Consider the following 27,217-nt stretch of genomic DNA (forward strand, 5'->3'; position numbering starts at 1 on the left):
GCTCCTTGAAAGTGGAGTCGCAGGTAGATAGGATAGTGAAGAAGGCGTTTGGTATGCTTTCATTTATTAGTCAGAGTATTGAGTACAGAAGTTGGGAGGTCATGTTGTGGCTGTACAGGACATTGGTAGGCTACTGTTGGAATATTGTGTGCAATTCTGATCTCCTTCCTATTAGAAAGATGTTGTGAAACTCGAAAGGGTTCAGAAAAGATTTACAAGGATGTTGCCAGGGTTAGAGGATTTGATCTATATAGAAAGAGGCTGAACAGGCTGGGGCTGTTTTCCCTGGAGCGTAGGAGACTGAGGGGTGACCTTGTAGAGGTTTACAAAATTATGAGGGGCATAGATAGGATAAATAGTCAAAGTCTTTTCCCTGGGGTCAGGGAGTCCAGACCTAGAGGGCATAGGTTTAGGGTGAGAGGGGAAAGATATAAAAGAGAACTAAGAGGCAACTTTTTCACACAGAGGGTGGTGCGTGTATTGAATGAGCTGCCAGAGGATGTGGTAGAGGCTGGTACAATTGCAACATTTAAGAGGCATTTGGATGGGGATATGAATAGGAACGGTTTGGAGGGATATGGGCCGAGTGCTGGCAGGTGGGACTAGATTGGGTTGGGATATCTGGTCGGCATGGACGGGTTGGACCGAAGGGTCTGTTTCCATGCTGTACATCTCTATGACTCTATGACTCAAGCACTCAATATTTCTTCTTGTATGCTTTGTCCTATATTGTGGTTACTGTTTGGGGACCTGTAGATCACCCTCACAAGTGACTTATTTTCCCTAACATTTGTCATATTCAGCCAAACCAAATCTACACCTGATCTCTTGATCCAAGGTGTCTTTAACAATTGAATCAATACTTTCTTTGACTAGGCATGATACACTTCCGCCTTTACCTAGCATTGTATTCTTCTTGAATGTCATCTGATTTTCAATAATCTGAAACCAATACTCATCATCCTGCAGCCACATCTCCACAATGGCTATCAGATCATATTTATTCACTTCAATGTGCACTCTCAATTCATGTAATTTGATATTACACATATTCAAATTCAGAACCTTTAGATTTTTTTCTTACCTTTGCAGCATCTTGTCCTACCTACAGATATAATGTTGGATTTTTTTCTTCCTTGTCCTTTCTAGCCATTCTTTGTCCTTCATTTTCCAGAGTATTATTTTGCTCTAGTGCCATGATCCTCGTCTTGATTTGTTACGTTCACTGAAGTTTGATCCCTCACTGCCCTTGTTTAATTTAACGTCCTCTCTACGTCTCTAGTTATGTGAGCACTCCAACATGATCTAAGTACAGACTGTCTCAACAACGGAGATCCTACTTTTTCCCCAGTACTGGTGGCAGTGTCCCGTGGACTAGAACCCATTGTTTCCACACTTTCACTTCTTTAACTTTGTTCATCTTTTGCCACTTTTCAATTAGTTCAGGAAATAATCTAGAGATTATTATCTTTAAAGTTCTGCTTTGTAATTTAGCATCTAACTTCTAAACTCCCTTAGCATAACTACTTTTTAATTCTACTTATGCCATTAGTACAAATGTGGACCATGACTACTCGATCCTCCTTTCTACTGCAAATTTTTCTCCAGAGCAGGTATTTCGAACCCTGGCACTGGGCAGAAAACACAGTCATCTAGACTCGTGCTCTTTGCTGCATAGAACAGTGTAAAACACTTCGCCATACTCTCCCCAACTATCACTGTGTTCCTTCTTCCTCTCCTCTCTTAAATGGCTTTCTACACCATGATGCTGTAGCCAGTTAGTGCATCCATCCAGCAGTCCTCCCTCATTCAAAAACGTTAAGAAAATCCCAAACCTGTTATACAATGGCAAAGGCTGAGACTCCTGCTTGCCAGGTTCCTTACCTATCTCACTTGTAGTCACACTGTCCTGTCACCAACATCTGACCAAATCAGAAGACCACCTCTTGAATAAACTGTCTAAGTAACTTTTCCAGTCTCTGATATGACGCAGTGTCTGAAGGTTGCCCTCCAGATCAATAACTCTGAGCTGAAGTTCGTGGAGCAACAAGCACTCATTGCAGATTGGTTTATCCTGGATCGTATTAGCACCCAGAAGTTCTTGGATTCTGCATTTACAGTACATCATTAGCTCTGCCACCTCTAATGTGTTAGTTAATTAGTAATTGCTAATTAACTCATTTATAATTAAGAATACATCTCCTAAAAAATATTAGCATTGCCAGTAAACTTCACAACAGTGATGAAACAAACCTATACTACAATTCTATAATACTACCATGTTTTGCTGCTCAAATTATGAAAAAAACTGTTATAGGGTGAAATAAAAGAAATAGAAAATCCTCTTTCCCACCTTTCACCAAACTCCAAATTAAACATATTTTACTTCTTAAAGTAAGCATTACTTACAGCACCTTTTGCATCAAATTTTCACTTTGAACCAGATTCCCAGATATACTTAATTAACTACGTCTCATTCAGACAAAAACTGTCCCACATTGACAGTGTTCCTTTACTAACCTCTATTCGGCACTACATAAATGCAAAATTGTATAAAATTATCTGTTCTAGCCAAGCCAGATAATTCCTACGCCAAATTGAAAGAGAAAAAGAGACATGTAGTGCACAAGAAAACTAATAGAGGAACTATAGGAATAGTAGTCAAACAACTTGAAGACAACTCAAATGTGTTATTTCATAGTAGAAAGTGGAATGACTTTATTTGACACTGATATAGGTTATCTACTTATGTAAGAAGTATGTATATGAAACAAATTGACTTATTTAATAACAGTTGCTCAGGAAAGTTGTGAAGGAAACTGATCAAGAACACTTAAATTCACCAAATTTATGTTTTGAATCTAGTTTTAAAAATCATAACATAAAAAATCTAATATAAACAAAATTGATCATTATAATGTTGTTTTTCTTTCTAAAAGTCCAACACATTCAGAAATTTTTTTATGGCAGTGATCTCCTGCATGAATGTAGTTGACTCTTAAATACTTTATGAAATAACCTGCCAATCACTCAGATGTTAGTTACAATAAGAAATGGAAAATAAGTACTGACCTGTGATTCCAATATTCCCAGCACATCCTATTTCCAAATTCTTTTTGTGACCAAGTGCAGCCATCTCTCACATCCAAGCATCCATTTCATGTAACTATGTAACTTTTGCCATTGTGAGGAATGTCATGTAAGTTTCAATGGTGTGTTACAAAGTCATACAAGGTTAGATATTTAATCTTTATGGTTAAAAATAAATTTGGTATACCATTGTCAGTAAATCAGAACCACACCACAAAAGTTCACAACTGCTTACTACTCCATTTATTAGCATGATGCGCAAAGTAGCACAACTGCAAATAGTCTGTACAAAAAAAAATTGTGATAAAGTGAGCTCATTACTGAAAACTTAAGACAATCGTGGAAAGAAAGAAGACTATTTGTCCATTGTATAATATGGACAAAAAATACAATTTTTAATTATCAGAGGGAATATTCCTCAAAAATATGGCCTTTTGTTTTCAAAAATAAGCATTTGAAAATCCAGAATAAACATCAATCTACCAATGGCATATATTAGGAAGGTACTTGTGGTGTTCAAATACCACATCATCCCAATACAAAAAAAATCCTCTGAGAAATGTACCTTAAGTAATTTAATAAACACAGAAATGATAGATGTCCTTCCAGAGCTAGTTTGTTTTGCAACATGATTTGTAGAAATCAACTATTTGGGTCTGTCCTTGTTTTCTAAGAATACCATAGTGAACAGTAATGAAATTATTGATAGACTAGGGACACACAACTGGAGGTGAGATTTATGCTCTGTGCTTTTAGTAATCAATACTGATTTTAATTTCTATTTGTTTTTTTTGAATTGTGATTTTAATGGAACAATATTTATGATTTAGGCTTATTGTGAATTTCCTGTTTGAAAACTACTCTTTTTAGAAGTTTTTTAAACACATTATTTCTGCTTTATTTCCACTCAGCTATCTATTTTGTCAAGTAGTTGGTGAACATAACATCAATTACTGATCTAGGATCTATTACTATAAAAGGAAAGTAAACCCTCTACTCTCACTTGACGTTTGTTAAGTTCGAACCTGTACTCAATAATTTTGCACTTAGAACCAAAGTCAAATATGCTTATATTTGTCCTTTATATTGTATTATGACACATAATGATATTTATGTCCCATTATTTATATATGTGAATACAATTATAAAATTATACATACTTAATTATAATGATATTTATGTGTCATAAATATAATTTATGTCTCTCAGTATTTTAGGATGCATTTACATTATATGCTTAGTATTGGTGTATGCAGTTTCCACTTGATGCTCTGAATACTGATGTTAACCAGAATTAAATAAAATAAAGAATGAAGGCCTAGCATAATTATGAATTGAGACTTTTTGGAGGAGGGCATTTCAGTTTTCATGCGTCCGGCAACAGATTTAGACCTTTGTAATCAGAACCCCCTGCTCTGAACTGGCACCATAACCAGCAGCGATGGGTAATGAAATACAACCCCGTTCCCCTTTATTGAAGTATAAATGTTCGCAAAACGACAATCACACTTGGTCACCTTTCGGTTCAGATTCTGTCAGTTCCTTCTTAGTTGTCATTCGTGAGTATTATGAATATGTTTTGATTTTAGAACACTTGCAGAATGTACTGTCGAACCTCAAACGGGCAAGAAATGTCCATTGTCGCCAGATTTTTATTGTCATTGGCCATGTATGTTACGAGTGAAGATACCGATATTATTACATTGGGGAGAAAAAGCACAATGTGACTGATTGAAGTGAAATAAACACCAGCCGAGCCTGACAGTGAAGTTTCTTCTTCTGCTGTTATTAGACAGCTTTTTGCAACAATTTCAATCGCGCAGCTATCTCGCGAGAGCTGGCGCACTGCCTCCCTCCCTTTGATTGACAACCAAGATGTCGGTGGAGAAAGAGCTCCCCGGTGCAAGCTGCTGGGAACGGCGACAAAAAACACCTGCAGCAGTAGCGCGCAGCTCTTCATAGCATCAGCAGCACAAGCTGCTTTCCAGAGCAAGGCCACTGTCTCCAGTTCAAGTCTACCAGCCGCATGGAGCCAATTTGAAACATTTCTTCAATTCATTCAAGATTTATTATTCAACCTTGCTGCTCTATAATAAAATATTTTTTCTTAATTTCAATCAATTTCCAGCCATGGATGAAGACAATACGGCAAAGAGCGAAGAACAGCAGCTAACTTTGCAGAAAGCATTACAGCAATGTGAATTGGTCCAAAATATGATAGACATCAGCATCTCCAGTCTGGAAGGGTTAAGGACTAAATGTGCCACATCAAATGACCTCACGCAAAAAGAAATAAGAACACTGGAGGTAAGGAAAATAACGATAACAATGAAGTGGAATATTCCCCCCTTCTCCTCCCCACAGCTTGTGTCCGCATTGAATTTTAAATAAAATGATGTAAGCTTGTTATCTAAAGAAGGCTGACTGCGGGCTAGGTGACTGCTGTATTTTGTTTATATACAATGGTGTTGTGTGCAGTGATATAAATTAAGGAGCTGCAGCAGAATGAAGCGAGTCTGCGCATTCTGCAGGTGGTGGAAAGGTGGCGGGGTCTGTGTTAAAAATGTTGGGAATATGTATTTACGCTCATTTGAAAATAACTGAATACATGGCATTTCGAGAAATCCTGAGACGCACGTTTCGTATCGATGGCTCTTGATAATGATGTGATACCAGCTAATAATAAATGCGCTGATTTAAGCGACCTTAACCTATTATCTACGTGCGGCTCAATATGAATTGAATTATATGTAAGATATTCGTGAGGTCCTATCATTAACGGATAGAGATGTTAGCTGCCTGATGTCTTTCCTTATCTAACACAGATCGTGTCTGGGACCAGTCACACTAATGTGCGTCGTAGGTGGGGTATTTTTCGGTTCTTAACTTCACAGGGATTCAAATGACTGCGCTGTTAAAGTGTAACTTATTTCTGTACTGTACTTCTGAATCATTATGGTCAGTTCACGTTTATACTTGTTATAAGTTCTGAACTGAAATGCCTCAACATTATCATATTAAAAATACACGATTTTCATTCTAAAGAACGAGTGTCATGATTAACTTTAGGCTCCCTACAAATGATTATTTTCGAAACACAGACTTACAGGTAGTACTTGGAATTGGAAGTAACAGTTATTTTCAAGCCTGCATATTGATGTTCTCACTGCATTGTTCTAGTTTAATTTTGGGGACTACATATAATATTGCAGATTGCATGTTTCTGAAGGCTGCACCAAATGTTTGACGCGGATTGCTTTACAATATTTCCAGCAGTACTATATTTCTGGGCGCTGTATGATTCCACATACAGTATCCTTGGGCGCATTGTCATCCTGGAGAAAGGCACATGATAGCAACAGAGCAACATTTGTTTCATCTGCACAGTAGAGATAAATATAATCCCGGAAAGTGCATCAATATATTGTCTGGATGTTGGAAGTTTATCGAGGTACGCAGAGGTTAACACGGCGCCTGGTTCCTCGTTTGACTGGCGACACCTACTGTTCGCCCTGAATCCTGAAGAAACTGCAAAAAACGCTCAGCTTCTGGGCAAAATCGTCCGAATGAAATCCTGGATCGCGCGGCATGATTTGAATTCAATTTCATTCGAGTAAACTACAAAATTAACTAACTCGGAACGAACCTGCGGAAGGCAATAGGCATTAAGTGGCTTGAACTATTCCTGTTAGATTTATTTTCTACAGGACGGGAACACGAGTGACCAGAAATTGGTAACTTGTTTCATACCTTAAAGCTAAAGAACGATTTTGCTGATTGATACATTCATATACTTCAGGCATTCCAAACCAAACAGAAAAGCTATTTTTCCTCGTTAGGTTTCGTAGAAAAAAATACCCTTTTTTACTTGGATTTATTATCTTAAAAACTGTTTTTGAAAACTAAACTTACAAAATCTTGTAATTGAACCACTCATTAATCTTAAATTGTGATAGTATTGTATTAATATACATACGCTAGAATCTTCTTTATATTTTAGAAGACTGTTACTGATGAAGGATGCTTTGTTGGACTATTGTTAATGAGTTGTTAAGCTTGGGGTAGCTTCGAAACTGTCATCTTTCGCTAAACAGTCGGCGATCATTTTCTTTCCATTTTTCGTCACGAGTTGCAGAAACGGTGAGAAAGTTCAGGAATTAATGGTAGTTGACCTAAAATGGGGAGTGTGTCGCAATTTTCCATATGCAAATTAATTAAAATATTTGCTGCCAGTTACTTCGAACCTCGACTGTGAGAGCGTTCCCTTAAGGGTTGAATGTGTAATAAAGTGTGGTTAGAAGCAGGTTGTGTTGCCTACGCTTTTTAAAAACTTTGTAGCCTAAGTTAATGAGGCCAGGTCCTGTCACAGTTCGAATGGTATACAATATTTAAAGAATGTCAAAGTGCAACAGTATTGATGCACTTACCAGAGAGCCATTCTTCTGTAAATTAGCATAACAGTCCGACTTCAGAGCTTTAAATGTTGCCAGAATTTTAAGATATTTTAAGAACGGCTGCTTTGTACCAGTCTAAGATTTCCAGTGTCTGGTGTAAAATTGGGACCAAAATGGCTAATTTCATGTGGTTTGCATGGCCACATTGAATTAACTGAAACAAAATATCAATTATTTTCATGGATAGATGGATTGAAAATCAAAATTATAATGGCATTGTGTATTAGGGTGACAATTCATTGTGCCCCAAAGTAATAAGCTATAAGTGACTTTGCAGTTATCTCCAAAGTCGGAGATGGGAATTATTCTGGTTAATTCTATTATTTATTTAAACAAGGGAACAGGGGATGTAGTGGAATCCATGCTTTTGTCATGCTTGGTTATTTCAGCAGTATTGCAACTTTTGCAGCTCTTCCTTTAGACTTTTCTCTGCCTGGTTGATGCTCTTTCTGTTTAGAGCTTCCATCTCATTGAGGAAGCTTTATGCCAACTCACGTCCAAAATCCTACTCTTTAAAAAGTCTGCTGACATTTTGACAACTGTCAAATTCCACCACAACAGTTGAGACAATCTCCAACATTCTGAAGCAACCAACATTCTTTCAAATAAAACAGCTGATGACAGACACTAAACAAAAAGTTACTACACCCTATCTCCCAATGTTAATAGATGCTTTTTAAAATGTCTGAGTCTAGACCCCCATCAAAAAGCCCTTCTTCTTTTGAGACATGCCCTATCTGTGCATGAAGCTTTGTTAAAAATCTGCTCATTATTTTTTGAAATTAACAAACAGGGGTCAAAACATTGCCTTTTCCCACCTTCTGTGGTGGTAAGTTATATACGTAGAATCTTGTTGGCAAATTGGGAACAGATCGTCTGCCCACCCCTTTATGTGATACAGTAAGATAAAAAAAATGAGATGAGTAGCTAAACCAAAATTAATTTGATTGTACAGAACTTGAGGACTTGATAAATATTTTGTTGTTTCAGAGTGGCTCCGTGGTTAGCACTGTTGCATCACAGCACCAGCAACCTTGGTTCAATTCTAGCCCTGGATGATTGTGTGGAGTTTGCATGTTTTCTCTCTCTGTATGAGTTTCCTCTGGGTGCTCTGGCTTCCTCCACAGTTAAGGGTGCACAGGTTAGGTAGATGGGCTATGCTAAATTGCACACACTGTCCAGGGATGTGTAGGTTATGTAGATTAGCCATGGTTAATGTGGGAAGAGGGTAGGGGACTTGGGCTGGGTCTGCGTGGGATACTTTTTGAAGGGCTGATTCTGCACTGTAGGGATTCTGTGATTAAACTTACACTTATTAGGACAATTTACCTGAACCCCATAAAGGAGAAATTGACATTTACACTGCATGAGAGGAGGGTGCTGCTTGATTTGCAAATGGACTTTGATGGGTAAACATATTGCCATGGAGAATGCTGCATTTAATGTTAACTTGCTGTTAGCTACCAATGTTTGTTCACATTTCAATAAAATAACACCCAAAGACCTGTGGATGCTGGAGGTCTGAAAGAAAGACAAATTGGTGGTGAAACTCAGCAGGTCTGGTAGAATCTGTTGGAAGCAAGCAGAGTTAACTTTTAGCATCTGGTGATTCTGAGCCAGACCTTCTGAATTTCTGTTTTTGTTTACATTTCAACCTGGCAAGTTAATTCTGATTGTAATAATTTGTAATTTGTTTGACCCTGGGGATTTGATACATATTTGTGAATTTGTAATATGGTCCTTTATTTCTTTAGGTAAGTTCAAAACAGCATTCGTATACAACTTATTCCAAAATTACTGACACTGATTTTCAGGCCTCATAAAAAAATGTGCAAAAAAAGTGCCTGAGCATTGTTCTTCTCTCCCCCTCACCACATGGTATGCTATGAGTTCTGAGAATAAAACCATTCAGTCTCATAAATATCACAAATGTGAGCTATGTCCATCTTTAAAACAGTCCATCTCCTGATTTTATCATCTAAATTATGTGACTTGTTGATTTCAAAGTGTGTGAATCATTCTTAATTAACCACCTCTATTCACAACTGGATGTGTCAGATTTTAAGTGTTTTGACCTGATCTCTAGGTCTTGATCACCAGGATCAGCCTTCTGCCTGCTGCATTCACTGTTTAACACACATGTATTCATGTACTTTAGTTTTATTGAATCGCCAAGTCTTTTGCACTGTCCCCAGTATATTTGATGTTCCCAAAAAGCTCTTCTTCATTCCTCCATGTTACATTCTTTGACTCAATCACAGTCCCTGGGCATATCCTGTCTCAGTGGCAGGTCAGATCCTGCAGAGGTGGCTGTTAATAGCACCAGGTCAAACATGGGCAAGGAAACTTCCTGTTGACTATGATCTACCAATCCTCTTTCAACTAACATATCAGTATCCTTGAATGTCATTTGGAAGAAGTTTTGAGGCTAGCAATGGCACAGAATTTATTCTGGGCAAGAGAATTGAATGCGTGAATTAAGAAAGGATTCTGCGTAATCTAAGATAGAGGACGGGGAAAATATTGTGGCTGTAAGAGCTGCTCCATTTTTTTTTAGGTATTTTAATTGTTGAAGGTGATTTCCTCGAATTCCAGGAGCAGCAATTACTGTTTTATACGCTGTTGCATTGTTTTAGAACTTTTGGGAAAATAGATCAAAAGAACAGCACTTTTAAAAGGAGGAAGACAGACAAAAGGCAGGGACCACACGATCAGTGAGGGAGCGGGAGAAAGAAACCTACACTGTTAACTGACACAGTAGTGAATCTGAACAGTTACTGCATTTGCTGTTTGAGTTCATGTATCTCTGGATATCGGAGTGCAGCGAGGAAAAATGAACAAACAGCGAAATTCACAGCTGACCTTGGAGGAATCTGTGTGGGAGACCTCACAGCACAGGAACAGATAAGTGCATAGTTTTTAGTTGTATCCTTGCTGTAAGTCTATAGTAATGAGTAGAGTGGGTTCTTTCTTGATTATTTGTTTTATTGAGATCTGTCTCTTGATTAAATGTTAAAAATATACACCATAGCTACAAAGTTAGCCTAAAGCACTTTTTTTTAAGCAAACAGATGTGTTATTTTCTGGGTCTGTGAATTGTGAAGGAGCAAAGATGGGCTTTTGAAGAATGTTATGCTCTTCTTGTTGAATGTGGGAGTTGAGGGAGAGTTTCCGTGATACTGATGACTGTGTCTACAGGAAGTGTCTTTGGTTGCAAGTCCTATCAGATCACATAGAACGGTTTGAGTGACAGTAAGAGGTAATAAGGAATTTATAAGAGGTAGGGGGTGTGATGAATGGCAGTTAATGGAAGGGAGAAAAGCTGCAGATATAGTCAGATAGATGGGTTAAATCCAGGAAAGGTAGGAGGGGGAGACAGGTAGTGCAGGAATCATCTGTGGCTATCCCCATTGCAAACAAATATGCTGTTTTGGAAAATGTAGGGGGTGATGGACTCTCAGGGAGTGCATCACAAACAGCCAAGTTTCTGGTATTGAGACTGGCTCAAATGTAATGATGTCGGGTTCCAAGTGATCGATTGTGATAGGGGACTCTCTCATCAGAGGCACAGACAGACATTTCTGCAGCCAGCAATGAAAAATCAGATGGTGTATTGCCTCCCTAGTGTCAGGATCAAAGATATTTCAGGGACTGCTGCAGACTGTTCTCAAAGGTGAGAGGGACCAGCAGGAGGTCATTGTACACATTGGAACTAATGACATAGGAAGGGAAAAAGGTGAGATTCTGAAAGGCAAATATAGAAAGTAAGGCAGAAATTTAAAAAGGAGGAGCTTGGGGTTAGTAATATCTGGATTACTCCCAGTGCTATGAGTTGGTGCATGTAGGAATAGGAGGATACAGCAGATGAATGTCTGGTGCAGGGGAGAAGGGTTCACATTTTTGGATCATTGGAATCTCTTCTGGGTAGAAGTGACCTGTCCAAGAAGGATGGATAGCGCCTGAATTGGAAGGGAACAAATATACTGGCAAGGAGATTTGCTGGAGCTGCTTGGGAGCATTTAAACTAGTAAGGTGGGAGGATGGGAGGAAGGGAAATAGTGTAGTGAGGAAAGGGATCAATCTGAGACTGGTACAGTTGGAAATAGGAGCAAGTCAAACAGTCAGGGCAGGGAGGAACAAAGCAGAGAACAAGGTAAGACTGATAAATTAAACTGCATTTACTTCAATGCAAGAGGCCTAACAGGGAAGGCAGATGAACTCAGGGCATGATGGGGAACATGGGGCTGGGATATCATACCAATTACAGAAACATGGCTCAGGGATGGACAGGACTGGCAACTTAATGTTCCAGGATACAAATGCTATAGAAAGGAAAGAAAGGGGGGGGAGGTGCAAGAGAGGAGGGGGAGTGGCATTTTCGATAAGGGATAGCATTACTGCTGTACTTCGGGAGGGAATTCCTGGGAATTCATCCAGGGAAGTTATTTGGGTGGAATTGAGAAATAAGAAAGGTATGATTACCTTGTTGGGATTGTATTATACACCCTCTAATAGTCAGCAGGAAATTTCTAAGGCCATTTCAGTTATCTGTCAGAATAATAGGGTGGTTATGGTCGGGGTTTTTAACTTTCCAAACATAGACTGAGATTGCCATAGTGTTAAGGGTTTAGATGGAGAGGAATTTATTAAGTGTGTACAAGAAAATTTTCTGACTCACTATGTGGATGTACCTACCAGAAGGTGCAAACCTTGAATTACTCTTGGGAAATAAGGCAGGGCAGGTGTCAGTGTGGAGCACTTTGGTGCCAGCAACCACAATCCTATTAGTTTTAAAGTAGTGATGGAGAAGAATAGACGGAATCTAAAAGTTGAAGTTCTAACTTGGAGGAAGGCTAATTTTGACAGTATTAGGCAAGAACTTTTAAAGGTTGATTGGGGCTAGATGTTCACAGGTAAAAGGACGGTTGGAAAATGGGAAGCCTTCAAAAATGAGATAACAAGAGTCCAGAGACTGTTTTTCCTGTTAGAGTGAAAGGAAAGGCTGGTAGGTTTAGGGAATGCTGGATGACTAAAGAAATGGAGATTTTAGTTAAGAAAAAGAAGGAAGCATATGTCAGGTGTAGACAGGATAGATCGAATGAATCCTTAGAGTATAAAGGCAGTAGGAGTATAGTTAAGAGGGAAATCAGGAGAGCAAAAAGAGGACGTGAGATAGCTTTGGCAAGTAGAATTAAGAAGAATCCAAAGGGATTTTACAAATACGTTAAGGACGAAAGAGTAACTAGGGAGAGAATAGGGCTCCTCAAAAATCAGCGAGGCAGCCTATGTGTGGAGAAGCAGGAGATGGAGGAGATACTAAATGAGTATTTTGCATCAGTGTTTACTGTGGAGAAGGAAATAGATGATGACATCTTGAAAAATGTCCATATTACAGAGGGAGAAGTACTGGATGTCTTGAAACCCATAAAACTGGATAAATCCCCAGGACCTGATCAGGTGTACCCGAGAACTCTGTGGGAAGCTAGATTGCTGGGCCCCTTGCTGAGATATCTGTGTCATCAGTAGTCACAGGTGAGTTGCTGGAAGACTGGAGGTGCCACTATTTAAGAAAGGTGGCAAGAAAAAGCAAGGGAACTATAGACCAGTGAGCCTGACATCGGTGGTGAGCAAATTGTGGGAGGGAATCTTGAGGGACAGGATGTACATGTATTTGGAAAGGCAAGGACTGATTAGGGATAGCCAGCATGGCTTTGTGCGTAGGAAATCGTGTCTCACAAACTTGATTGAGTTTTTTGAAGAAATAACAGAAGATTAATGAGGGCAGAGCTGTAGACTTCAGTAAGGTGTTTGACAAGGTTCCCCATGGGAGACTGGTTAGCAAGGATACATCTCATGGAATACAGGGCGAACTAACCATTTGGATACAGAACTGGCTCAAAGGTAGAAGACAAAGGGTGGTGGCGGAGAGTTGCTTTTCAGACTAGAGGCCTGTGACCATCAACAAAACCTTGCTATCCATTCACCTACCCCCTTGTGCTTAATGTGTTACATTGGCTCCTGATCAAGCAACATCTTGATTTAAATATTCTCATCATTGTGTTCAAATGCCTTCAAGGCTTTGTTTCTGAAGAAGAGTCATATTAGACTCAAAACATTAACTCACTCTTTCAGTAAGATGCTGTCAGACTTGGAAGGTTTCTCTAGAGTTCTTGGTTTTTATTTCGGATTGCCAGATCCTCAGTGCTTTGCTTTTATCCATGGCTTTTCCATTCTTATTTTTGGAATCTCTACCAGTCCACAACCTTCCAAGATATTTGCACATATTTTATAATGGTGCCATGTACATGCCTGAATTCAATCACTTCATTATTGGTGGCCACATGATTGTTATCTATTATCTAGCTCCTTATTAACTTCCCTACACATCTCTGCTTCTCAGCATCACTTTCCTACTAATATCCACTTCTTAAAACCTAATTCTTTATTAAGCTTATAGTCATCTGACCTACTATTTTTCCTCTAGGTTGGGTAACTTTTGTTTTCGATATTTTCTAATCAACTTGTTCAAGATGTTATTACACCCCACTGGAGCAGGTGAGACTTAAACCCGGGCCACTTGACGCAGCGGCAGGGACACTACCACTGCACTACCTCTTATTTTTTATCTTGAGGTATCTTGGAATGTTTAATTACATTAAGGTTATTATGCAAGTATATCGGAACCATGTTGGGACCAGAGGTCTACCGAATCGCGTAAGTAGGGCTGTACTCAGGGCTTTAAACAAAATAGTGGCATGGTGGGGGCGGGTTCAGTTATAGAAAACCTGAAGAGGTATGGGTGAAAAACTCAGGTGAGGTATTAAAGTCTCCAACACAGACACAGGGGACAGCATGGTGGCTCGGGGGTCACTGTGGTTCAGTGGTTAACACAGCTGCCTCACAGCGCCAGGGACCTGGGTTCGGGTGACTGTGTGGAGATTGCACATTCTCCCCTGTGGTTTCCTCTGGGTGCTCCAGTTTTCTCCCCCAATCCAAAAGTGTGCCAAGTCAAGTTATGTTAAATTGCCCATTGTGTTAGATGCATTAGTCAGGGGTAAATATAGGGTAGGGGAATGGGGCTGGGTGGGTTACTCTATGGAGGGTCGGTGTGGACTTGTTGGGCCAAATGGCCTGTTTCCATATTGTAGGGAATCAAATTTATCAAAATAGGACAGACTGTTTGGAAAGGGTTAGCAATCAAACTTCAAGCATACTAGACAAATGAATGACAATGAGAAGAGGGATGGTTAATACAAAACTGAAAGTGTTATATCTGAATGCATGCAATATAAGGAATAAGGTAAATGAGCTTGTGGCATAGATCAAAATTGACAGGTACGATGTGGTGTGCATCACGGAGACCTGGTTGCAAGGAGTTCAGGATTGAAAGCTGAATATTCAAGGATGTATGTCCTATCAAAAAGATAGGCAGGTGGGCAGTGGGTGGGGTTGCCTTATTAGGAAGAAATGAAATTAAATCAATAGTAAGAAACAAAGTAGGGTCAGATGGTAAATCAATAGTAAGAAACAAAGTAGGGTCAGATGGTGTAGCATCCATGTGGGTAGAATTGAGGAACAGCAAAAGTAAAAAATCTATAATTGGAGTTATGTACAGGCCTCCAAATGGTAGTCAGGAGTTGGGATGCAAGCTACGCCAGGTTATAGAAAAGATGTGTAGGAAACACAAAGTTACAGTGATCATGGGGCATTTCAATATGCAGGTGGACTGGGAAAATTAGGTTGGTAGTGGATTTCAAGAAAAGGAAATTGTGAAATGTCTATGAGATGGCTTTTTTGGAGCAACTTGTGGTGGAGCCCACTGTGGAACAGGCAATACTGGATTTAGTGTTGCACAATGAGGTAGACTTGATAAGGGAGCTTTAAGGTATAGGAACCCTTAGGGGCCAGTGATCATAACATGATTGAATTTACTCTGCAATTTGAGAGGGAGAAGATAGAATCAGAGGTAACAGTATTACAGCTGAATAAAGGCAACTAGACAGAGGCATGAGGGAGGAGCTACGTAGAATTGACTGGGAGACGAACCTAGCAAGAAATACAGTGGAATAGCAATGGCAGGAGTTTCTGGGATTAATCAGGAAACAAAAGAAGTCTGGTACAGGGAGGATGAGGCAAACATGGCTGACTGAATATAATGTGACAAAGGACTGTGGGAACCAGAGGATTGGGAAGTTTAAAAAGACCAACAGAGGGCAATAAAAAAGAAATAAGGAAGGAGAAGATTAAATATGTGTGTAAGGTCACCAGTAATATAAAGGAAGACTGTAAGAGTTTCTTTAGATATACAGAGGAACCTCGATTATCTGGCATTCATTTAACCGAATTTTGTATTGTCAGAACAAGATCGCAAGGTCCCGATGCTTGGCTAACTGTTATCTGGCATTCGATTAACTGAACAAAATACTTCCCATCCGTGTCCTTCGGATAATCGAGGTTCCTCTGTATAAAGGGGTCGATACTCAATGGACTTTAAAAGGATAGGGAGGTCTCTAATAGAAATTTCTATAATACTGAATGGCCTGGACAGAGTGGATATTGTGAAGATGTTTCCATTGGTAGGAGAGAATAGGACAAGAAGGCACATCCTTAGGGTAAAGGGAAGACTTTTTAGAACAGAAATAAGGAGAAGCTCCATCAGCCAGAGAGTGCTGAATGTATGGAATTCACTGCCACAGAAGGCTGTGGGGGCCAGCTCAGCGAATATATTTAAGATGGAGATGGATAAGTTCTTGATTGTCAAGGGGATCAAGGGATACAGGGAGAAAGTGAGAATGGGGTTGAGAAACGTATCAGCCATGATTGAATGGCAGAGCAGACGAGATGGGTTGAATGGCCTAATTTCTGCTTCTATATGTAATGGTCTTAGAAGTTGTTAATATTTTAAAAATAATATTTCCACTATCTGAGGCAATGTGGAAGAGCACTATATTATTCAGCAGAGCATTGGTCAAGATTTGTGGCAATCTATTGAAAGGTATGCAATCTCACCTTAATGTCTGTTTTGCCTTTGCCAGAACAGCTGAGGAAGAACATAAAAGGTGGCCAACCCCTTTCTGACTGGGAGATCTGTAATCAACTCATCCAGCTAAGTTAACAATAAATACAAGCCCAGTTTCTCATTTTACAACAATACCCAGTCCTTCTTTCTGTCACTGATCATCACAGTGACCATTTGGCCACATGCAAGAATTAAAGTCACCAGAAGATAAACATTCCAAATTAAATCTGTAAATCAAGCCATGTCATAATGCATATTAAGTTAACTAATCACCCTGATGTGTTTATTTAGTGCCTGTCTACCCTATGTTATTGTCTGGTCTTCTGCTAGGTGCCATCCTATTTGCTGTAAAGTATGCTGACCTTTAGAGGGGGAGACTCAGATGGTCTTGTAGGTCAACTTGGAACAGGTCTGAGTATAAAAGCTCTATATGAACATCTGCTGCAGCAGTCTGGACCTGCTGACTGTAGAAGCAATAACAAGGACAGTAGTGAAATGACAATGGCAGTTGGGTGAGTGCTGTCAACCTGGGAAGAACAACTCTGCGGCACCATTGTCACTCATTCCAATGACACTTAAACTGTCAGGTTACAGTTTGGTAACAGATTGCTGGACAGTTACAAGCCCCTTGGAGCGCTGTTATCCACAGCTTTGTTGGCAGCAGCCTGAGCATTTGTTGCAGAAAATGGAGTTTTCATGAGAGCAGTTTGAGTTTGTGGCAGCTTGCCAGAGCACATGGTCGCCCATGAGAACAATATAAACACCACAAGGTGAGGGAACAAGTTTAAATTAAGAGGTACATTCTTGCGCTATAAGTAGTTTGTGAACCACATGAGATTGTGGCATTGGGGGAAGTGGAATTTGAGAAGGAGGTATCAACATGAGAATGCAATCAGCTTCAATGTTTTAAGCCCTGTTTTTGGCCACAACTGAAGTCATAGCCACTCCACTGATGGAGAGGTTCATTCTTCTCCATTTAGTAAGAATGTTTGCTGTGGTTATCTCCAACCCTGTGGATGCTCCTGCCTCTGATTATACCTTGTCTTGCAAGAAAGCAAGAAAATTCTATCAGTGAGTTTAGTACAATGTTTTTGGTGATGTTGTTATGGAACCAGATTAAACCCCCTGCAAATATATCAAAGAGATAGCCTAGACCCTAACTTTTATCTTATTTAAAGGCTGTGTTCCAGATGTAAATTGATTGGTCAAATCAGTCAGTTTTAAGCAAAGCACACTTTATTCTTGTCCTGACTTAAAATACAAACAAAATAAAGAAGAACTGGTATAACTTTAATCTGTTGGAAAACTTAACAGAATAATAGATGATTTAACTACTAAATAGCGACTATTCAAAAATAGTAACATCTAATAAACACAGGCTTGGCAAAGACAAAATCAGTAAAACAGAATATTTCACGTGTGATTCTAGCTGTAGAGAGAGAGAGAGAACTCCAGCTTTCCAGCTGTGGCCGAGAGAGATGTAACAGCTTTCACAGTCATCTTCAAACCCCAACAACTACTGAAAGCTAAACTAAAACCGTGGCTCTGTGGGAATCTGACTCCATGCTGTTTCTATTGTTCCAACTTTTTTAAAAAATGTAAGGCCTTATAAACTGTTTGTTTTATTGGCTTCAAATGGACTGCTCCACACCTCTCTTAAAATTTCTCTTAAAAACAAATAGGACAAAATATACCTCTTAAAGCAGAGTATTGATAAATTGAGGTGTTCAAGATTGGCTGGCAGTGTGTACCAGCTGTAAGATGCAGGGATGAAGCTTGCAGTTAAATGTGTGAAGATGAGGTGAAGCTGTGATTATTATATTTGAAAGATTATTGACAGTAATTGTCAATAAGAATGTGGTGCATCAGTGGGCTTGCTTACTCATTAGACCCTGGTTGAGGAGCTGGCCAAATCTTGCAAGGTCCTGGGGAAGCAGATCGAGGAAAAAACTCAAAGAGAAGCTGGCTTCTGTATCTGCTATGCTGCAAGACTTAGGGAAAAAAGACTGACGAACTCTAGCACCGGGCTGCAGGGGTAGAGGCAGAGACTGACTCCTCCAAGAGCCGGTTTGAAGGCCTGGAAATACAGGTCGGTGGTTTCTTGGATCTGGTACATGATCTCGAAAACAGCCGCAGAACAGAGAACCTGCGCATTATTGGCATACCAGAAGGATCGGATGGTGAGCGACTGGTGGAGTTCTTTGAGAAGTGGTTCTCAGAATTCCTTAATTTGGAGGCTTAGAAGGGAAGGATAACAATTGAGAGAGCCCACTGGATTGTGGCACAAAAGTCAGTTGCAGATCAGCATCCACACCCTGTCCTGGTAAGGTTCCATCATTATAAAGACTAGCAGAGGGTAATGGAAGCTTCTAGAGCCTGGGGAAGGGATTCAAGGGTGTTGGTATGTGGTGGCTCCAGGGTCATGTTCTTTCAAGACTTCTCGGTGGCAGTGGTCCGGAAAAGGAAGTCCCACGATGGCGCTAAGAGGAGATTGAGAGAGTTTGGGATCCAGTATTCTCTAAGGTATTATGTGGTGCTTTGGATCAATCATAATGGATCCATACATTTGTTCGACTCACCTGAGAAAGCAAAGGACCTTTTGGAAATATTGACATAAGTCGAACGGCCGTATAGACATTGAGGACAGAGCTGTTTGGGTTTGTTCTTCTTTAAAAAGCACTTGGTGGAGACTTCTTTCTGGTAATACATTGCATTAAATAATGTCTGGATGGGATAGAGTATTTATCTTTAATCTCTAAGTTATGTTAAGGGATGGGTGCCATATTTATTTTTAGTTTGCTTGTCTATAGTACTAATCTTGTTCTTAGTGATTTTTTTTCTACCGGGTTGTTGTTGTATGGTTGGAGTTGAGAGGGCGGTTGGGATGGTTACTAGGATTGTGGGATGTATAGGTATCCCCTTTGTGGGGGGGATAAATTCCTTCAATCAGTGCCTTTGGCGATTTTTCTTTTTGTCTTTCTGATTTTGCTGTATATAGTTTTTGTAAGTTTTGTAGATTTTGTTGGCTGCAGTTATTTTAGTCGATGTAGTTTTTGAGTTTTGTGGATTCTTTTGCATTAAAGCTCAGCGATCTGTAGTTCAGGTTCTTCCTCTCTGGAATCTAAATGGTGCTACACAAGGTTATGGCTAAGGATGTGTTTAAGTGGTGCACCTGGAATATTAAGAGGATTCATTCGCCGGTGAAGAGGAAGAAGGTACTTTCCAGTCTTAAAAGGGAGAGGGTGGATGTCGCCTTATGACAAGAAACACATCTGGATGATGCAGAGCATTTGAAGCTGCAACAGAATGGGTATGACTAGGTTTATTTTTCATCTTTCAATACGATGAGTAGAGGGCTGGCCATTTAGTTAGAAAGAATCTCCCATTTATGTTGTTAGTGTGTTAACGACACACATGGGAGATTTGTAATTCTTTAAGTTTTGATACATGGGGAAGAATACAGAATCTTAAATGTTTACTGTCCCCTGGCCCATCCCCTTAAGTACTTGACAGATGCACTTTCTAGATTGGTGAACCTTGCATCTCAGCATATTATTGTAGGAATTGTCTAATAGACCCTATGGTGGACAGAATGCCCAAAGGCCCTTCGATGTCTTATTCGCGATCTAAACAATGAAGGGATTTGTGTGCTGAATTGGGGTTGGTAGATGTTTGGAGGCACCTTCACCCTACTGGCAGGGACTTCACATTCTTTTCGAACCCACATAAATTCCATACCAGGATTAATCTTTTTCTGACCCCCACAGCACATCTGGGCTTGGTGACGTCATGTACAATTGGCAATATCACTATTTCCAATCACACCCCAGTGTATTTAATGGTTAAGAGTGAGGATATTGTGGTAGGCTCGAGGCACTGGCGACAGAACCCCTTCATCCATAAGGATAGCAGGTTTATTGAATTCTTTTCTACTGAGTTCAGGTTCTTTTTTAGATATTAATTCAGACTCAGCCAGTAGCCCATCCATTCTCTGAGAAACAGCTAAAGCCTACGTTGGGGGGTTGGTTATTTCATATTCAGCCAGTATAAGTGGCAGATGGGTGAGCAGCAAAGCTTGCTCGAGATGCATCTGAAAGTAGATGAAAAGGCAAACTTTGACAGGCCCTCACTGGCTAAACTGCAGAAGATCATAGTGCTTCGGTCTACACTGAACTCCATGCTCTCACATTTAACCAACAGGGAGCGTATGTTTGCAAGTCAAAGGTTGTTTGAGCATGGGGATAAGCCAGGCAATTACCTAGCATACTTTGCCAGGAAAAGAAGTGCCCCCTAAGCCATTACCTCGATCAGGGAGGGTACTAGAAATTTAACGTACGCTTCTAAAAGGATTAATGCAGCATTTCGGAAATTTTACTCCGAACTATACCAATCCGAAAGCTGTGTTGGTGGGCAAGTTAGGATGGAGCCTTTTTTTTAAAGAAGTTGGACCTTCTGAATAAGAGTCTGTCATCAATGCCCCATTGTCAGAGCAAGAGATGCAGGAGGCTGTGAGATAGCTGCGGAATGGTAAAGTGCTGGGTCTTGATGGGCTCCCCAGCGAGTTCTATAAGGAACTTATAAGTATATTGTCAGGGCCGATGCTTAGTATGTTTCCTGACTCCATAGTTGTGGCCCCCTCCTACCATCTCTAAGAGAGGCGAATATCTCTCTCATTCTTAAAAAACGGAAGGCCCTGGAGGACTGTGCTTCCCATAGGTCCATTTTACTCCTGAATGTTATCTTCAAAATCCTATCTAAGACTCTGGCATTAAGGCTAGAAACTGTATTGCCCTCCATTATTAAGGAGGACCAGATGGGGTTCATAAAAGGTCGCAGATTGACGGATAATGTCAGGAGATTACTTAACAAAATCCAAATATGTCAACAGCAATCAGTACAGGGATTGATGATCTCCTTAGATACGGAAAAGGCATTTGACAGGTTCAAGTGGCCATATCTTTTTTATACTTTAAAGCAGTTTAGCTTGGGCGAGATCTTCGTCAGGTGGTTGGAGGTGTTGTATAGTGACCCTCTTGCCGCAGTCCTCACCAATGTTGTGCAGTCAAGCAATTTCAATATTTGTAGGGGCAATTGATAGGGCTGTCCCTTATCATCATTGCTTTTCATATTGGTGATTGAACCGCTGGCGGAAGCAATATGTAGGGATCCCAATATAAGCCTCCAGAAGTGGGGATGACGTCACATAAGATTGCATTGTATGCGGATGACGTTCTTGTCTTCTTATCAAAACCAACAGTCTCAGTGCCACACCTGATACAATGCATTAATCTATTTGGTGGCTTCTTGGGTTATAAGATCATCTTTGCGAAATCAGAGGCCATGTCCATGGTTGGTCTCCAGAGAGTGCCTGATCCTGAGGGCAGATCTCAATTCCTCTTTAGATGGTTTCAGGGGGGTTTTCTCGATTTAGGTGTATTTATTATTTATGTTTTTGAATGGATATTTAAAAACAATTTGGCCATTTATTCAATAGAATCAAGCAGGACCTTTGTAGATGGGAGTTGCTTCCGATCTCTTTGTGGTTAGATTGAATAGCCCTCATTAAGATGAATGTTCTGCCCCATCTGTTGTATGCTATGCAGATGTTTCCTCTGCTTTTTACTAAGCAAATATTTAGAAGACTGAACAGCTGGTTTAGTTATTTTATCTGGTATCGCAAGCAACCCCTAATTAAATTGATCAAATTGCAGCTACCTTACAGACTGGGAGGAGTGGGCCTCCCAGATATCAAAAACTATCAATTAAGTTCATTGCTGTCTTACATGAATGATTGGGCCCAGGGGAACCCTCACTCACTTTGTTTGGATATCGAAGCATCTCAGGCAAGATGCCCCCTTATTAGCCTGTTGTTCTCTGACAAAATGAAAACAGTTAAGGAATATTTCTATAGCCCAATAGTCATCAATACTATTGAGGCGTGGAGGGAAATGCGTCAGGGTGAGGGTAATATTGCCAAAACATTATTTTTGACACCCATAGTTGGTATGCCAGGTTCTCAACCAGGGATGATGGACTCGGGATTTAAACTATGGGCAGTTAGGGGCGTGTCTTGCCTGGGTGATTTACCAGTTGGCTGGGAAATATGAATTGCCCAGCCATGACCTCTTCCGCTTTTTTATCCAAATTAGAAATTTCATACAAAAAGGGACCACACTTCTAACTGGTTCTTATAGGTCTGAAATGGAGAAGAGTGTGTTGCGTGCTGAGGGACATTATCTGTTAGCAACGCTTGGGTTATTGACATTATCTGTTAGCAACGAGTCCCTTGGATGAGACTGGCTCTAAGGTATGGAAGAGAGAACTGGATGTTGAGATCTCTTCTGAAATATAGATATCTGGGAAAATGCAAGTTTCTCCACAGGGTCCATTTGGCTCCAGACCACCTCTCAAAATTTTAAGTGGGAACATCTCCAATGTGTCCTAAATGTAAAGTGAACGTGGGCACGCTAACTCTTTGTCTTTGGTCCTGCCACAGACTGTGGGCATACTGGAGCACTGTAATAGGCGAAATAGAGAAGGCCTTAGGAACAGAGGTGGAGATGGACCTGGTATCTCTTCACTTGGCTTTGTTAATTCACTTCCATTAGATGCACACAAAAGAAAGAATTTTCAGTATCCTCACTTCTTGTGCAAGAAAGAACATTCCATTTGGGTGGGTATTGGAAAATCCCCTGTGGGCTGGCGTAAGTTAGTCATAGAGCATATCCCCTTGGTCTTTCTTAGGAGTATGGTGCACCATACTCCTACCTGGGTACAGACTACCTGGGTACAGATTTGTCCGCCATACTAATAAGAGCCTTTATGTAGCCATGGCAATTCTATGTAATGAATCTGGTATCCAGACAGAAGGAACTACGAACATATGAATGTGTATAAACTTATGCGCTCGATGATCGAAGGCTATTGCTTTGTTTCACTGAGCTGTGTTATAGTTGTTATTATTAGGATTATTATTATTCCTCTTAAAATTTTCCATTTTTAGCTTAGTCATTAGTTATTATTTATTCATCTATGTAATTAGTGGGTTTGTTTTTAACATTGGTTTGAAATGTTTGGTTTTGTATTTGTTGTAATATTGAAAAAAAACTTTTTTTCCTTTATTTTCAATAAAAATATATTTTAAAGAAATTAGTGTGGTGCATTGAGCAGTGTATGAGGCTCGTAATGCAGTTGACCAAATAGAGCACATGAAAATGCATTTCTTCACTTTGATCACTTTTCTGATGTCATTAAATTTCTTGTGGCATTCTCAACAAGTCGTTGGAGTAATCACCTGGCATTGACTGCAATGGCAATCTTGTCTTCCTGTCTTTACAATATTTGTTTGCCCCCTCACTACCCACATAGATGTAATTTCTCCTTGTCTCCACCTCCATCACCAAGGCCGTTAGTGTTGTGTCATATGATCTTTGGGCACTCTCTGTGCCATATTGTGATATTCTTGTGTCATCCCCAGCTGCAAATTACTATTTGAATAACTTTCACTGCTTGCACAATTAAAATGAGTGTCTCCTTTAAGAGATGCAAGGTGCCTTAAAGTAGCAGAAGCTGGCTTGAAGTTCTACTGGCCTCAGCAGATTTTAGAACCCCCACTCCAATGTAATTGGAGCTGCTCAACAGGATGCTAAGCTGTACACTACAATCATTTAAATCAACAGGCATTTTACTTGCATTGAAAGCAAGAGTCATAAATTCATTGTACTTAATAATTTCCTTGCCAGCTTTTGAGGACATTGAACTCCACAGCCCAGTATTCCATTTTAATTTCTGAGCTGGTTTGACTTTGTGCTCAAAATAAAATTTTGGCTGCTTGCATTTTTCATTACACTTTGAGAGTTGCAATGAAAACCTAGCACATCAGATGTCAGAAATTCACATATTGGTAAAATAAGCTACCAGTCACACTAAGTTTATCACTAATTACAATGTGTTACTGAATTCTTTTTCTTTTAAAATTTACTGTTGTTTTAATCATTGCATTTTTTTACGTATCCTCCTGTGTTTTATGGGGTATTTTCTTCCTCTGTTTGTGTCTGTTAGTAATATTTGCGTTGTTTTAGAAGGGTAGAAGCTGATCCATTCCTGTATGACTACCTATCTGTCTCCTAAGTTGGCTGCAATAACAATTATGGCTGGTTCTAAACCAGGTTTGAAAATCAAAATAAGCTCAGTTAAACACGTTGAAATGTAATACATGCCATTGGGTATATTAAAGAAAATAGAATAATGTCCTTAATTACATCCTGATTTTGTTGCTGGATGGAAGACATACATGCACACAGGTCTACTCCAAGATGACAGCAACGTAGTAACAGCATTTGGGCTACTGAGCCTGGGGCTCATCCACTTCCGTCTGCTATTTTTTTCTTGAATTTTGCTTTTCTTTTTGTTTTTTTTCTCTTTAACGTCTATTCCCTTACCTTTTTGCCTCAATTGCAGCAGGCGGAGAAGTCTGGATCCAGGCCCATTTCTAAGCTAGAAGTGGGAGCTGTTCCAAAGACCATCTAACTTTATTGAGATTAAACTATAAGTTGACTTTCATTGTTTTCTGGCTCTATATACTGTATTTTGGTTTATACTTTGTGTTTTAAGCTGGTGCCGGAGAGTGGCAACACTTTTCACTACATTCAAAATAACTTTATGTGACAACAAATAAATCAAATCAAATCTTGCCAAATAAGTGAGTTCACAATCTTGGTCAGGGACCAGCGTTTACAAATGAGGGAATATCAAACATTATTGTACCGTATGCCGCCTTATGGCAGATTACAATCTATTTTTAGCATACCTTGTGAAATGATGTATTCTCCAAGGTGAGAAATTGCACAATGTTTAAAGAGAGGAAAAATAAGGTAGTAGAAATGCAATAAATCCCCTTTATGACATTAACACTTTTAAAAAAATGGTTTCTTTGTTGGACTCTCCAGGAATACACAAAGCATATATTAACCTATAGATATTAATATTTGAGAGACACCTGTAAAAGAAACCTCTATTGTGAAATATGATATCAATATAGGTGTCATTTATTTAACTGTAGAATAAAGTCTTATTATTTAAATACTCACCAAAAGAAGTAACAGGTGGTCTGCTGTGACATACGAGAGTAGTTTTGTTGCTTTTTTAAAAATCTCCATAACTGCGGTGCATAATATGAAATGTTTGCTTACTGCTGTACTATATTTTCTTTCCGTTGTGTAATGTGGGATTTCCTGGTGTATTTGATCTATTTATTTTTACTACAGAATTATAAGGGCTGTGCAGAGGCTAGCTTATGTGTGACAGTTTAACACAAATGGTGACCTAACCACATAACCCACAATGAAGCAATTGAGAATCTGTTACATTGGTTGAGTCACTAGTTCTGAAGAAAAGCAGTTTACTGGTACACTGTAGCAACATTAGACACTGGCTACATAAAAACATTGAGAAACACAACCTTTTAAAAAGAACTTGGATTAGTGCTTGAAATGTCATAACATTGAAGGCTCTGGGTCAAGTGCGAGGAAAGTGGGACTGGTGTAAGTAGTGGCGTATCTTTGGCAGTACTGACTTGTTGATGGGCTGAAAGGCCTCTTCTGTATTGTATGATTCTATGATTAAAGGCAGTTATTTTTTTCTATCCAAAATGATTTGCTTTACAATTCAGTTGAACCTTCACGAATGGTTCATTTGGGAAAGGCACTGCATATTGTGGTACTGAATCATGCATTAGAGGCTCCAGTTCAGTTCCTGGTCTAAGGTGAGATAGCTGATCTTGGTAGTGGTATAGGAGGCTAACTACAAATGGTCTTGGTACACCTGAACTGGAGAGGGGAACTTTAATGATATTTTAACTCTGCTGATAGTTCAGTAGTTGCCCCAGCTGGGAATTAGTATGAATGGAGACAGGGAACAAAGGCTCATGTTCAGTCGTAATTTCATCTTCAGCTGAAATTACGACTGTCCGCTTGACTATCAAAGTGTTTATACTCGTTGCTACTCTGAACAAGCCCACATGCTGGTGGGAACAAATGGATAGAATTTGCACAATGCACTTTACTTGAAGACTGACTGTTTCAGATGAACAGACAACTAAAACCTATGGAACCACATGGCAGATTAAAGGATCACAGTTTGGGGAGGAGATGATAAATTGTGTATGTATCTGTAAGTCTTCAGTGAGATGATCCTACAATGTATTGAATCATGGGACATTAATATTTCAATAAGCGATACTCTAGGATTTTGTGAGACAGTGCATCCTTCTGATGTGTGATCACCTCTCATTGTTTAATGCAGATAGATCACATGAATATGGAGAAGTATTGTAGTTTAATAAAAGAGAGTACATTGTACCTTAATAAAGCTTGTAGATACCTTTCCTTGGCGCCAGCCACCTGCTATTCTTCATGGACATGCAATCCCTATAGACATCCATACCCCCCCATGATGACCTAAAGGCTCACCACTTGAAGGAGATCTGAACAGTCCTCATTCACCACCACCCTCCTCCACCTGCTGAGCTCATTCTTACTTTGAATAAATTCCCCTTTAACTTGTCTCACTTATCAAAAATGTGGCTATGGGTAATGCCTGGGTCACAGTTATGCCTGTTTCTTTGTGGGGTATGTGGAACATTCTTGTTCTAGTC

The 27,217-nt window shown here is 39.7% G+C and overlaps 1 protein-coding gene across 2 annotated transcripts in view; it reads left to right on the forward strand.

Moving 5' to 3' along the window:
• Positions 1 to 4,967: 4,967 nt before the first annotated feature.
• Positions 4,968 to 27,217, forward strand: part of ksr2 (kinase suppressor of ras 2) — a 423,089-nt gene continuing 400,839 nt past the window's right edge. For both annotated transcript variants that reach the window (XM_043715875.1, XM_043715876.1), the window contains exon 1: positions 4,968 to 5,397. In XM_043715875.1, coding sequence (XP_043571810.1) covers positions 5,221 to 5,397 — 177 coding nt within the window. In that variant the 5' untranslated portion in view covers positions 4,968 to 5,220. The remainder of the gene's footprint in view (positions 5,398 to 27,217) is intronic.

Source organism: Chiloscyllium plagiosum, chromosome 25 (assembly GCF_004010195.1).
Source record: "Chiloscyllium plagiosum isolate BGI_BamShark_2017 chromosome 25, ASM401019v2, whole genome shotgun sequence".
NCBI lineage: Eukaryota > Metazoa > Chordata > Chondrichthyes > Orectolobiformes > Hemiscylliidae > Chiloscyllium > Chiloscyllium plagiosum.